Source organism: Toxotes jaculatrix, chromosome 10, assembly GCF_017976425.1.
Source record: "Toxotes jaculatrix isolate fToxJac2 chromosome 10, fToxJac2.pri, whole genome shotgun sequence".
Lineage (NCBI taxonomy): Eukaryota > Metazoa > Chordata > Actinopteri > Toxotidae > Toxotes > Toxotes jaculatrix.
In genome coordinates this window covers 21,098,846-21,113,788 of record NC_054403.1, presented here as the reverse complement: position 1 = coordinate 21,113,788, position 14,943 = coordinate 21,098,846, and the positions used below count along the sequence as shown (strand labels likewise).

General features: G+C 39.2%; 1 protein-coding gene across 5 annotated transcripts in view; it reads left to right on the top strand.

The window, feature by feature from the left end:
* The window catches only part of atp8a1 (ATPase phospholipid transporting 8A1), a 98,591-nt gene that overhangs the window by 25,833 nt on the left and 57,815 nt on the right, over window positions 1-14,943 (top strand). The window contains exons 5-15 of one of the 5 annotated variants that reach the window (XM_041047931.1): window positions 2,279-2,324; window positions 2,617-2,657; window positions 5,517-5,590; window positions 7,092-7,161; window positions 7,286-7,413; window positions 7,956-8,067; window positions 8,501-8,666; window positions 9,013-9,018; window positions 11,659-11,786; window positions 13,105-13,182; window positions 13,305-13,393. In XM_041047931.1, the coding sequence (XP_040903865.1) occupies window positions 2,279-2,324; window positions 2,617-2,657; window positions 5,517-5,590; window positions 7,092-7,161; window positions 7,286-7,413; window positions 7,956-8,067; window positions 8,501-8,666; window positions 9,013-9,018; window positions 11,659-11,786; window positions 13,105-13,182; window positions 13,305-13,393 (938 nt within the window). Of the gene's footprint in view, window positions 1-2,278; window positions 2,325-2,616; window positions 2,658-4,611; window positions 4,686-5,516; window positions 5,591-7,091; window positions 7,162-7,285; window positions 7,414-7,955; window positions 8,068-8,500; window positions 8,667-9,012; window positions 9,019-11,658; window positions 11,787-13,104; window positions 13,183-13,304; window positions 13,394-14,943 lie in introns of all 5 variants that reach the window. The other 4 variants (XM_041047932.1, XM_041047935.1, XM_041047933.1 and 1 more) reach the window with 4 other exon arrangements.

The window sequence follows — 14,943 nt, the reverse complement described above, 5'->3', positions numbered from 1 at the left end:
AAAGCCATATTAGCAGGTTAATCAAGGTAACATTGCAGATGCTCTACCCTTTTATCTCTGGCTGCTTTCATTTTTTCCCCCCTCTATAGCTGAAGTCTACAGAGGCCTGATACTGCAGTATTTACGCATACCCTCTGTGTGCTACTCGCTTTCCACTGCACTGTGATTACACGCATCATCTACATACAGTACATCTCCTTTCCTTCATGTCCATCGGGACAGAAGAAGCAAGAGTTGCAGAGACAGAGAATTTGAGAAGGGCCAAAGGCAAGAAAAGTTGTGGAGTAACAGATATAAACACAGTTTGATTGCCTCTGTGTGTTTATGAATAGAGGAGGGTCTGTACAGCAAGAACAGATAGTATAGATGGATTAAATTAGCTGACAGCTCTTGCACAGTGGATGATGAATGAGCTTTGTAAAGGTCTCTAGTAGCAAACTTTTTTTTCTCGGCATAGTGCATGTGGTGAAAGGCTGAGGTCACATGACACAGCCAGCCTATTCATTAGACACTTCAGCATGTTGCAGGGATATTAAATCGAATTTGATTCAACTGGAGCCTGAAAAAGAAGGGTGGGGAATGGACAGCAGAGATAAAAAAAAAAAGAGTGAAAGAATAAGAAACAGACACACTGGAACATAAAATCAGAGATGGGTCTAAAAAAGTGGATGGAACAAAAGGGAAAACTAAACCTTTAGAGCAGATTCAGTTTAATGATGCTTTAAAATGGATGTTGTTCCAAGGGATTATACAACATAGGCTTTGATATTGGTGGGTTATAATAACTGTAGCATTACACTGATGTTTTTGGGACTGTAAGGATGCTAGCTTGAGTCCACAGGTCACTAGACAAATCTGGCCAAGGAGAGCAAATACCTTTCTCCTCCTCTACTATTAACAGCCCTGTATTGATGCAAGCTACTTCACCTTCAGCCATTCTGGTTTGTCAATTAGTAACTCGAAGACCTTTTTTGTCTCCTGAAACGTATAGTGCAGTATGTCAAATTACCCAAATTAGTTTTAAATTGAATTAGAATTAGACAACATTCGAGTAGATCTTCACAGTAAACAGATTAGAAGTAGGCATGTGAGTGGATTTGTTCTCTCCTCGCTAATAAAGTACAGCACACGCCACTTTTAGGAGCTAGATTTTAAAACACAGTGATTATTTATGTGTGACGGACTCAGCAACACATTATTGCTCAGCATGATGCTAGTTGACAGGCTGTCCCTTGGAATCAGCTGTTGAAGTCACAGTTGATTGCATGACTGATGAAGGACATGAGGGGATTTAATACTGCTGATCTGGATTTTGATGTGGTCTCACCAAGCACACAGTATAGTTTGTTTTACTCTGCAAGTTTATGGTACCACACTGTAAAATACGGTATATACTGCTCAACTTAACTGTATTGAGGGTATGAGGTCACAAGATAGTTAATCAATAATTATATGCAGATAATTGGTAGCAACAAAAAACAAAGTGAGACATGCACATGAAAATGTATGCCAACCAGTGTAACAATTTTGGTAATTTATTAATTTTATAAGTCATTTTTCATATTCATTTCATGTTTTGTAACATTATTTTCTATGTAATTAAGAATATTATAAACTAACCTGTGATCTGTGATCATCAGCAGCAGATGGGCTTTGCCTTGTCATGGAATTTTTCCTTCTTTTTTTTTGGAGCACTCTAAGTTTATGTTGTCCACGTTGGCTTAAAAACTGAGGTGTAAATAGGTAGAGTTGGATATAACATTACTAGGATTTGGGATTCTTATTGGGGACACGTTGTCGTGCTGCTGTAGGATGTTTTGGATAAAGGCATTGCTTCAACGCCATACTGCATGGCATGAGACTGCAAAGATTGTGTGATCATAGTGAGAATATTCACAGCTACTGTGCAGTAGGTGTTATCTTCCTTCAGCTTGTAACTGAAGACTTAAATCAGTCCATCTTTCTCTTTCACGTTAGCAAGTAGAGCTATACATTTTCAACTTCTTCAAGCCATTTCCTCCCATAGAATCAGACACAGAGGCTCTTGTAATACAGGACAGTTAGTCTTTGTATGATTAGTTTCTTTTCCGCCTTGTTTGTTTATAAGACCTTTCACTTTCATTTCTCCCTCAGGGATAGTACTCTTCCAGGGCTATACCAGGCAAATTTTTCTCTTCTTTGATTTTGTCATTGTACTTTTCCCTTGATGTATATCAGAAGATAATGTGTGTAATGTGAATATTGTTTCTATTTATTGAATACTTTTTTTTCCTTACAGAAACGTCACAACGCTGACAGTGTTGTCAACAAAAAGGAATGTCAAGGTATTGAAAACAATTTCTTAAACTGGTTTTCTAATAGGAAAACCAAAGTGTTGTTGGTTTTACTACAGAACATACTACTGAATTTAGTGAGGCATTTAATTTGCCAACAAGCAAGTAGACCTTAACAATGACCTAATTATCTGCAGTGTAGCTAAAAAACATACTGAATTGTCATGTGTTTTCTAACAGTTCTCTATTTGTCTCCATCTCCTATTATTCATTTCTTTGTCTCTTTCACTTCCCCTTTCTCTCTCACCTTAACTTCCCCCATATCTCTCATTACTGAAAACAGTATTAAGGAATGGTGCCTGGGAAATTGTGCACTGGGAGAAGGTATGTACTCAATATGTGTGACTACTGGTCATTTTTACCACTTAATATTTTATGCATCTGAAGCATAAAACAGATAATTCATTCCACCAGCTCCACCATCTATTGTGCTGTTGTCAATTAGAGAAATCTCACACATACTTCATACACACACACACACACACATACACCCTCTGACCCTGCCAGTATCCAGCTACTCATTAATCCAGTGTTTCCATGTGGACAGTCATTACATGACAATGCTAGAGGACAAAGAGCAGCTTCCTGTCGTCCCTCATAATGAAAATATTTTATTACTATGACTGGAACAATTCAGCTAAAAGCAGAGGGCGTGGAGAAAAAAACACCAGTCAGTGCAGAAATGAGGTAGATTTTTACTGGTTAATAATTAGTAATACTGCCTCATTAGAAGGTAGATTCAGCATGTAACAATGCAATGTATGCTGGATTTTTCTTCCTGCTCTGGGGGATATTAGGAAAAAAGAATTGATTTATTATATGAAGAATGTGTTGATTTGTTCTTGTGAACTAAATTAACAGCAGGAGATGCAGTGTCTGTGTAAACATGTTGCCATCTCAACATCTAGGTTGATAATTGCACACTTTTATTATTACTGTGATAGAAATTTCATATATTTTGATGAATACAAAATGAGAAAATAACCCAACAGATAGATGGGAGGATGCACCAGTTGTTGCAGAGAAAACCATTACATCGCACACTTGAGACATAATACGCACCATAAAACCTGCTGAAATGAGACTAAAAATAAGTGTTGGAGTGCTACATATGATGAAGATGTGGGGTTAAGTCTTTATGTATGATAAGACCACAGTATTTCTGTAACTAAGACATTCACTAACAAAATATTTGGTTCATGCATTGACTTGTTTTTCCTGCATGGCATCCACATAATGCTATGTGAATGTCCCTCCCCTTTATACACATTGAAATCTTTTCTAAAAAGCTAAGGTTTAAATAATTAATGCTTTTTACATCTTCATCATGCATATTGTAAAAGCGGCTTCTCTCCCAGATTTCTGTTTGGTCTTCAAGTTCCTTTGAGTAGTAACTCTCTCAGGACAGCTTGAATAAGGCCAAAATAATTAACTTGGTTTTTGTTTACTTTTTACCAAATATCTAGATTAGAATTAATAATGAAGCGGCCAGTTGTAATGGTTTTGGGAACAACTTTGTTTTCCTATGGTTGATGCATTTTATTTAACCCTGTTTTTTTCCCAGCTGTAGTAGATTTTTTATACTGTGTGGAACAAAATGTTTGAATATCACAGACTGACCCCTGTCTGTTACTCATAATTAAATGTGTCACCTAAAGTCTTACCATGTTCTCATATGGCAATTGTGATGTGACTGACATAATAAACAGACAGTTTTAAGACAGGTCCTGCCTACTACAGTTTGCCCATCTGTATTTGTGACAAAAGAAATTGTAATGGCAATCTCTTTAAATCTTCAATTATGTAATTCATTAGAATTTTGATGGCTACGTTTTGTGTTATTGTTGTCACCGATCAGATTTTTTTTCCCTATTTACAACAACAGTGGCTAAAAAGTAGGTAGGAATACAACAGACCATTTGTGCAGCCATGAGGAACATGTTGTTATGTGATTTGCATGATTATCACGGCTGATTTCTTATCAGATTGCAGGACTGAAAATGTTGATACATACAGTTGTTTTTATGTACTGAGGTTGGTGAATTGTGACCTATGCTCAGTGGCTGCATTTGTTATGCAAAGTTCAGCAGTAATGGAAACAAAACTCCAGCTGTTTCTTCAGTGTGTCTTCTCATCAATATTGTACAATATGTACTGCTTTAATGTACTTACCTTTTTTTCTTTCCAGCTGTGCATTTTCATTCCTGATGTTGAACTCATGCTTCCTTTTATGCTGTTTCATAGGCAGTGCACAGCAGTAAACACTTTATTTTCACAGGTTGAAGTGGGCGATATTATTAAAGTAAATGGCAGTGATTTCGTTCCTGCGGATGCTGTCATTTTATCGTCCAGGTATAGGAGTCCACCCTGCTGCCAGACTGTGGGGAACTTCTCCTCTTCTTTCCCCTTTTCTTCTTTTTGCTCTCTCTCAGCTCTCCCTAAAGAAGTGATGGTTTGACAATATAAATAGAGCCACTGTTGTCAAAGTGGCTGAAAAATCTTGCAGTTGAAAATCTGAATTTGAAATTTTGTTTCATAACACAAACCTTTAAGAGTCCATAAAAAGTTTGTGATGCTATGAATCTTCATGCAACACCCATCATTTCTCTAGGTGGGACTGTGGTAATGTGATTTTTGGATTAGAATTGACCAATCATGTCAACATAAACCAACCTACCTCCTTCACCTTTTCAAAAACCATTGGGAGTTGCTGTGGGTGGTTCTCTGTCCCCCCTTTAAGAATTTTGTTATTCAAATTTAGTGCAAATTTTATTCATATTTCTCTGACGGAGAAGTCTTGATTGTGTTTTAAAATATCTCTTCTGCTGGCTCTCCATTCAGTCACGACTTCTCACTACCTACTTTACCATTTATCTTTGTTGTTTATCAGCAATTTTGCCACAGCATAGTTTTTCTAAATGGTTTTGTGAAAAGGAGAACAGATGACCAGCCATACCCTCTGATCATACAGGACTGATCATTATGCTCTTCTCATCTCCCTAAAACTGAAACACTTGTCTCTCTCCCTTTATGTGTTTGCTGTTTGTTTGTCTGTTTGTGCTTTTTTTTTTATCTTCTTCATCCCTCCCTTTTCTTTCCTCATCCTCTCCTCCCTTACCCCTGTGCGAACAACTGCCACACTTTCTCTCTCTCGCCCCCTGCTGGTGTGTGGTTGGTAATCAGGTGGCTGTTGGGGAAGTAGTCAGAGCTGCAAATGGGGATCACCTCCCGGCTGACCTCGTCATTCTGTCGTCCAGGTCAGGAAACCTGCAACAGTACCAGCAAAACAGCGGTGGGAGAGACAGGGGATGTGTGTACCAGCGGGGATGAGACATTGTAGCTCCTTTGTCACTCCTGACGCAAAAAGAGAAATATTTTATTTTCCACACTTGAGGAAGGAAGGGGCCTAGGATTATTCTGGCAGCAACCAGATATCGAAGTGCCACAGCCAATGAACACCATGCTCTTTTCCTTATTTCTACTTTTTCACTACATTGTGGTTTGGCAGCCATAATATTGGCCGTTTATAGTCATTTTATCATGTTGTGTTTTGTTTTACAACATAACATGTACAGTAGACCGTTTTCAGTGTTGCTGAGGCTGATGTTCTTGAGGCTGAAACCTCTAACACTAAGAATGAATGGAAACATCTAGTACTACAGCACAAGAGCACATGCTCCTTCTTTAAATGCCTTTTTTGGGGTGTGTGTGAATATGTTTTCCATACCTCTGCACTTGCATGGCTTGTATGGCACCCTGAATGCCATGTTTTATTTGCTGTGACATTTTGCATGCAGTCACATCCCAAGATGAAAAAGTGAATTCATCTTGGAATAGCGGTTTGGCTAACTTTCCCACAACATGCTACTGCCAATTGAAGTTCAGTAATTCACAACCTGTATTGAAGCAGTATTTTTCTGTTTTCTGAATTCACTTCCTGGCCATTGCAGCAGTCCTCTGCTCATTTCCATTTAACAAAACTGTCATTCAGCGGTTAATAGAAGCAGATTCCAAACCTCTCATTGATTGTGGTTCAGCTTCAGTGTCCAGATCTCTTTTTGATTTTCCCTTCCACCCTGTGTGTGTCTGGACCAGCTTTCGGTATGAATAAATCACTCTATTAAAAGAGTAGCTAACTAGAGACCCAACTCACCTTAAGCACCGGCATGCTCTAACGCTCTGTCCCTGTGCCCAGAGCCTGTCAGAGGCCCATTTGTCTGCTCTGTTTGTTGTGCTCGGCATGCCTGCTTGCCCATATCACCCCACTATGGTGTTTTTTCTCTCTCCACTCTCTGTCCCTTTGCAGTATATTTTAGCTTTTCTTGAAAGACATTTAAACTCTGGGGTATCAGCAAACAAAGATGGTATGTCTGCTCTAAGGATATGTACTGTACATTAAATGGGTAACTTCCACTCAGTAAAACTTGGATGTAGTTTTATTCTCCTGAGTGGCCTTAAGGCTGGCATGTAGCATCTTTGTTTGCAGTGCTCTAGTGTTATGCTGTTGTTCTGTTGTAGACCCTTTTTTCTGTCAGATTTGGTTTATAAACAATTAAAAGTGAAATTACATTTAAAGTGAGAAAATATTATGGGAAAATATATTTGTATTAGGGCTATATTATGTTTTATAAAACTATAATCATATAAAATAGTGAACAGCTTAGGTTAGATATACTGCAATGTATGTTTGAAAAGGATTTTACTCTTGTCATATTATAATACTGTTCCAAGTGTCTATATGCTTTCCCTCCACAACAGTGAACCACAGGGTATGTGCTACATTGAAACATCAAACTTGGATGGAGAAACAAACCTTAAAATCAGACAGGTGCTTTGCTTTTTTATTCTTTCTTACACATACAATGGAAACCAAGGAATCATCTGAAAGTTTGCAACACAAATTGATGAAAAATTAGAATAGCTCTATAATATTGCTGTAACTACATCAACAGGGTCTCCAGTTGACTGCAGACATAAAGGACATTGACAGCCTGATGCGTCTCTCTGGGCGAATGGAGTGTGAGAGCCCAAACCGCCATCTGTACGAGTTTGTTGGAAACATCCGCCTGGATGGACACAGGTGGGGTCCGTTGCAGGGCTCCATCCCTGGCTCTCTGCCCCTCTCAGCAACTCAGTAGCCCATTAGCCAGGAGCAGAGCCAGTATCAGTGCATTATGAGGTTTTAGGGATTATTTAATCTTTCTGCTGGATAAATGAAAGCACCTGCTTCAGTGATATTTAATTATGGATTTATTTGGAGGCTTTGCCATTGAAGGGAAAATGTATTATACGTTGTATGCCTGCTCTTAGCTTATTTCAAGGACTTTTGGGATGATAGAGTTATCCTGAACAAACATTGTTACAAGGAGCTATACATGCCTTTTGTCTAGTTTATAGACTGATGGACAGTATTTGCATGGAAGTCTTTTCACAGACATTATTGTTACAACTTGTTTAAGGTACAAACTTAAATTTTTACTATATAGATTACATGCACATCTATTAGAAATAGAGATAGTTTTTGAAATATTGACGTGAACCGGTCTTTCACACCATCATCATTGTCATTCTGTTGTGAGACATGGTCAAATAAACTCATACTGGGGCTGTTTCTTACTACAGCACAGTCCCACTGGGTCCAGACCAGATCTTACTGAGAGGAGCCCAGCTGAGAAACACCCAGTGGATCCATGGCGTGGTGGTCTACACCGGACATGACACAAAGCTCATGCAGGTAAAGGATGTTTACATAGTAACTGGACGGTATTATATACAGTTACAAAAATAAGTAAACTTAGGAAAAAGGTCAGTATGGGGAATTGGTGATACTTTATTTTAAAACATATTTTATCTTGATTTTTCATTTTAGTGCTGTTTTACTATTTTATGCAACCAAATCTATTTAACCAATAAAGGACAGAATTTTTAAAACACACCAGGCTATGGATTCCTGCGTGTACAGTATGTCACCAAACTTTAATATAGTTTCACAGTAGGTTTTAATATAGTGAAGTATTACAAAGGTTTAGATATAAATGAGGATGTTTCACAGTCACTCAGAACATGTTTTGTCTTATCATTGTTTTGACGCCCTGAAAAGAGAACAATACCATTGGCCATACTTCTGCATTTTTTAACCACAGAGGTCTTGTCATGTGTTTATCTAGAATTCCACTCGGCCTCCTCTGAAGCTCTCCAACGTGGAGCGGATCACCAACTTTCAGATCCTTGTGCTGTTTGGGTGCCTGCTGGCCATTTCTCTGGTCTGCTCCATTGGCCAAACCATCTGGAAGTACCAGTACGGCAATGATGCCTGGTACATGGATCTCAACTGTAAGAGTCCCAACAGCCCACGCTGCAGCTCTTATTCCACATATTTTGTTTCACTTGTCCATATCAGCTTATTTCTTTGTCATTTTGAGTTCTTAAATGCTGGTATGTGTTGTCATTTTTATGTTGCCTCAGTTAAACTATGTTTCGCATTACAAGTGAAATATGTGGCAATGTGGGAATAAGTGAATTCCCTGTTAACTGAGAAAAGACAGCTGTGACATGCATAGATGTGTTGTGAATGAGTGAAAAAGAAATGGTTGAATATCACTGCGCTGCTATACTTTTTTGTTCCTTTCTAATGTTCTGTTTGATTTTGTTGTTTTCTTTGTTGTCGTTTTTTTAACAGCTCCAGGTAACAACCATTTAAAAGCCTTGGCCATCCGTGAATGACCCTCCCTTACTAACCCCTTACTGAAGCTCTGCCTTTGCTAAGCAAATGAAGCCCCCTACCCTCGCCCCCTATATGGTTGCCCTACTTTGTATGGGCCCATGCCATGGACAAGCACATACCAGGGATCCAACAATAGGTTTTTCCCCTCCAGCTCTCTTATACCTTCGTCTAGTTATTTTCAATGCCTGATGCAAACAGTGTCTCACTTTTCCTCCATTTTTTTTGTGCCACGTTAAACGCTTTGCAGTTCCCAAGCTTCAGACCCTCATCTTATTTTTTCCCCCTCATTCTTTATCAAAATTGAATTGCAGCGTTTACTTTGACTGCAAGGGAGATGAGGATGAGGTTGTATTCAGGAAGCTTTTCATAGCACGAGGCTTATATGTGTTTATTGCTTGAACACAACATGTGGTGCAACCCAAGGGGCAAGAGCTGACATTTTCTAAATGCCTCTTCCGCCTTCTTTTCTTGTGTGGGTTTCTCAAAGGACAGACAGAGATGGGAGGGAGAGGGAGAGGTGAAAACCTGTTTAGTTTTTAGCATGAATTCTCAAGCCATTATAGATAGTGACTCTATTTTAAGCTACTATTACGGACATGAACACAACACAAAAAAATATGGGCTGCACAGTTTCTGTGACAGTTCGTCTGACGTGATGATGGTGCTCTGAACCTGGTATGCAAAGTGATTATCGTGACACTCTGGCCATTACTCCGTACCCTGATAGGCTTACGTAGGAGAGGTTGTGCCCTGGTCGATTTAAGCTTGCATTACAACTTACACTGTCCCTTTAGATGTTGCATTGGCTGCTATTGGTTTTGTAAGGGTTTTGATATTGTCCTCAGTAGCATTAAAACCCACATCTAAAAGACTGTATATTACACTGATGAGGGGAGTGTAAGTCATAAAGCAGGCATCCATCTTGAAACTGATTGTACTTCCATAAGGAGTTGTTGAGACTCTGTCCAGTGCATATTATCCAACCTGTGACAAAAGAGAGAGGTGGGGAGACTGTCAAATCTTAAACATCCCATTTACTGGCACCTCTTTATTTTTCCTAAATTATTGTAACTTCACTCACCAACATTTTGATGGTAAATTCTAACAGGAACAGAAGAGTCAATGTTAGCCCACCACACATCACATAGGCTCATATATCACAGAGGCCTGTGATTATGCATGCCTGGTGAATAATTCATTTGACTTTGACCTGATGCAAAATGCTGACACTGGTCATTGCAGGCATTAAGGCTGCACACTGTGACAACTACTCAGTTACTACAGTCAGTTGTGCAGTTATCTCTATACCATTGAATTCATGCTGACTACCTGTCAGTAAAATGCTGATGTTTTTACCGACAGCATGGTGAAGTTTTTTTTTCCCACTTCTGCTTTTAGTGTAATGTAAAGGAGATGTGGTATTGTTGTCTGTCTACACACTTGTCATACAGAACCAATGAAAAGTACGCTTAGAATAATAAAAGCCAAAAGGTCTGCAGTCCAACTCTGACTGCGACATCTTGAAATGAATTATTAAAAATATGTTTATGCTCATTTGCTTGATGAAACATGTTTAGAACATCTTATATTCATATTGTCAATACATTACAGTGGCATATGCTTAAGAAAATATGTCAAGTGTACATTTGCACTTGTGTGACTTGTGCATGTCCTGGTTTGCTATGGTTTGAGTTTTGTTTTTTTTAATGACTCTCAACTGATCTGAGACAGTATCACCCTCAACTGATAGCAGAGTAACATGACATAACAAGTTCACCACTAGAAATGAGTGAAATGAGGTGATATAGTGATCATGATTAACACCCAAACTTTTCTGCTGGCATAATCCACCCACTCTTTTTCACTCCTTGTTGGTTGAGAATGTGCTATGGACTGAATCTCCCTCCTTTGTCTTGAGAGCATCCAATGTTTGTCTTCCTCCCCACTTCTGAAAAAAAAAAAAAATCTTATATCTCTCCTGTATGTGTTGTAGTCGCAGTAGCTTCCATTCTACCACTTTCTTTGTGCCATCCAGTTTTTTGTTTTGCAATCGTTCTGTCATGGGGAAGGGCTCTCCCTCTCAACCGCAATGCTAACATCAAGGCTTGGGTTGAGGAAGGTAACATTTGCACCTCCTGCAAGCTGAGGAAAGGTAAATCACATCCCTCCTGTTCTCATGTTTGGTGTCAGTGGGGTTACATGTTGATCATTGCCACTTATTTGGGGCTTTTGGGGACCAGCATCATTTTGCATAGTGCTTTGTGGAATCCATTGCCTGGATCATGCTGGATGCCAAGGCTGCTGCTGTGACACTAATGACATTTGAGATACCTCAGTCCCTGTTCGCTACTTTGAATCTTTGGGACATTAAATTGGACTGCTAATTGGTTGAGTCAAAAGAGGATGAGGTTGGGTGGAAGAAATGGTGAATTCCAGCTAATGCACAACGTTAGCCGAAAACATTCTCTGGGTTGGGATAATGTTGATCATTGGCTGGAAGTAGCTTTGGGCATTTTCATTTAACTAACTGATATTTACGAACCATCACTGATGAGTCTCCTGTGTATCATTCCCTTCTGTCCAAAACTCGTCCCCTAATAGATGGCGGGGCAGCTAACTTTGGCCTCAACTTTCTCACCTTCATCATCCTGTTCAACAACCTGATCCCCATCAGTCTCCTGGTCACACTGGAGGTTATCAAGTTCATCCAAGCCTTTTTCATCAACTGGGTGAGTTGAAGCTACAGTCTGAACTAAACTCTAAATTTGAGATAGATGCACTAAAATACCTTTTAAATGTGTGTGTATTTTACCTCAGTGTTTACAAGTGCTACAAAGGCAGACACAGTTGCAGCACAGTGCACTGAACCTGTTACAGTATTGCCTGCTCTGAGTACAAAATGTCAGTGAAGCTAATGTTGTCAATTGCTGTCAGTTAATCACTATATAAACACAGGTGGGTGGTGACTCTTTCAACATAGTGCACTATTCTGCAGTTAATCCTGTTATTATATCAACAATGGATTGAATTACATAGTGATGAATGCAGAGAGAGTTCTTATGACTTTTCTGTTCTCATCATTCTCATTAACATGGTTTTCAAACCCAGCAGGCAGCTTTTTTCCCCAGCTAAAAAAAAAAAGCTCCAAAAACCTGCTGTGCGCTACCTGCCCAGCACCAAGTGGAAGTTAGCATTTAACTTATGAACATAACGGAGCATTTAGCAGCTAGAGAGACAAATAGCTCCCTCAGGACCTGGTAGAGACCAACATGGAGCAAAAAGGAAAGTGAATATTGAAATTGTCAGGTCAACACAAACAAGACTCCAAATGAATACCAATGTTGCTGTGTGTCTACAAAGGCCACTGTTTGCTAAGACATTCATCATGTCACCTTTATAAGGTGATAATATGCCAGTGTTATGTTCAGAACTTGTTGCATTGCCTCTCGGTGTCCAAAAATTTGTTATTGCAGGTTAAAGAACTGGATATCGAATATCGAACTTAAATGTTGCTGTACAAATACACATCCACCGAATATTTTTGAGAAAACACAACATGTAACCTGTAGCCAGAACACATGTGAAACCTGACTGACATGAACCATTTGAGTGAGCAGATAGAATATTGTGCTCTTTTATCCATTGCAACTAGGTCATCCCCAGCAACTATCTCAGCTGAGGAATCGCACTGCTTTTTTGTTGTTGTTTTTTTGCCCGAAGTTATTCTGAGCCCCTTCATTCATTAAATTTTAAATGAAAATCTTAGCAAGGAATTTTTGGCAACAGTTAAGACATTTCTCAGTTGGTCCATCTTCCTGGAGCCCCAATAGGTTCAGCATTTACTTCAGGGAAAATTGGCTGATGTAACCAAGAAGGGCCTGGCTGAAGTGAAGCAGCTGTTTCGTTTATTTATTTATTTTTTCATTTTTGGGTCTTTAATTTTTACTTTCACCACTAATATGAAGTTTTGATGAAAACTTGTGTTGTCACCAGAAATTTAGTTTCTTCACTGAAGTTACACTGAGCATCTTTTGTGATTGGTTTTAGGACACTGATATGCTGTATGAGCCCACCAACACACCCGCCATGGCTCGCACCTCCAACCTGAATGAAGAATTAGGCCAGGTAAACAATGCAGATCCAGTTATTCTTTATATTGTACTAACTCTTGAAAGATCTATCTGTCTTTTAGAATTAAATGTTTACCCATTAAGTCAGTGTTATTCTGTCATTCTCAACACATGCAGGTGAAATACATTTTCTCAGACAAGACGGGGACTCTGACCTGCAACGTCATGCAGTTCAAGAAGTGCACCATCGCTGGCGTGGCCTATGGGTATGTTCCGTTTTCCTCCCCCTATTTAGTATTCCCTGCCTTTGCATCCTCTACCGATGCCTCCCCCATCACCTTCATTAAATGCAGAGTGTGCATCATCGTACATCTGGCGTTTCTCTCTCCTCCTTTGCCTTCTCATTAGCAGCTGCATCAATGCTCCTCTCAACATAAACTATAAATAAAAGGCGGACAGACATTTGCAAGCAAAGGCACTTTACTCTCTCCTTTGCTGGCGTTCATCCAACATTTGTCACGTTTAAGGTGTTTGTGGCTACATGTTTCAGTATTTTCTCTTCAAGGTCCAGACCTTGACAATGTCTTGACACAAGTAAGAAACAAGAACACTGGTAACATTGGTAACATTGGCTCTTGGGAGCATAGGGACTGTGCAAGAATTTACTTTTTCCCTCAGCTCCACTGACATAAAAGCAAATTATGTTGCATTTTAACATTTCATTAAATCAACCCGTATTGTTTTTTCCCCTGAATATACTCTCATTTCATTTTAGTGCACAGATAATTAGCCTCACTGGATGCAAAACAAGTGGGAGAGCACAGTATCTACAGAACCAAAGCAAGTGCAGGCGTGACAGTACATGATTAATCCCATTAGGATTCAATTAAAAGCACGATTGATGAAGTGCAGGCTGAAGGACAAAAGAGAGTATTTTATCTGGAGTTCTCTCTAGCAAAGCTCTCATTATGCTGTGATTGCTGGCCCAGTGAGGAAACTGACAACTTCTCTCTGTTGCTCCTGGGTCAAGAGTATAAAGTCACTTTAAGAAGTGATATATACATGTTGATGATGTGATGAACACATAGATTATTGTGGATATTTCTTTTTTTAACTATAACTGCTGATTGAAGGCAGATGTCATTTGGATGTTTTGTGCTGTCTTTCTTTCTTCCTCTTTTTTGCCTTTTTTTAAACAGTTATTTAATTGGGTCAGGCCTGCTGGTCATCAGGGACACACACTCCTTCCTGCAAAGATTGAAGTTAAGCAGCAGTGTTTCTCTCCTTCATCACAAGTAGAGATGTTTTCCTTTGATTCTCTGAAACGAGGACTCCCTCTTATGCAAGTGATAAATATGGATGAGTATTTCATAGCAGGAGGGAAAAAAGACAGGTTCTAATGAGGCACGGCTATTTTGGTGATGCTGTCATTTGGCCTGCTCTTCTTCTTCTGGGTTTGGAAAAAAAACAGGGAGGGTTAGTTTCAAAAACTGTTTTACAGTACAGATCACATGCTCATTATTTTAAGGTAGATGTATCTCTGTTTATGTGTCAGCAAATTATCACAGGTGTAGCTTCACATATTTGTTTGCTGCAAAATTGGCTTTTTTGATATCCAGTGCGTAGTCATTCCAGGTGGAGGACAGAATTTCTGAGTGTTTTGTGTTTTCCGTTTTCATAGAGTTCATGACACATCAGACTTGTTGGGGAAAAAATGATTGATTCAGTGTTTTTCCAAATAAATATTCTGTGCTTTTATCTGTTACAGGCTTAGCACAAACATTAAAAACACATATGTGGGCCACACCTTTCTTTC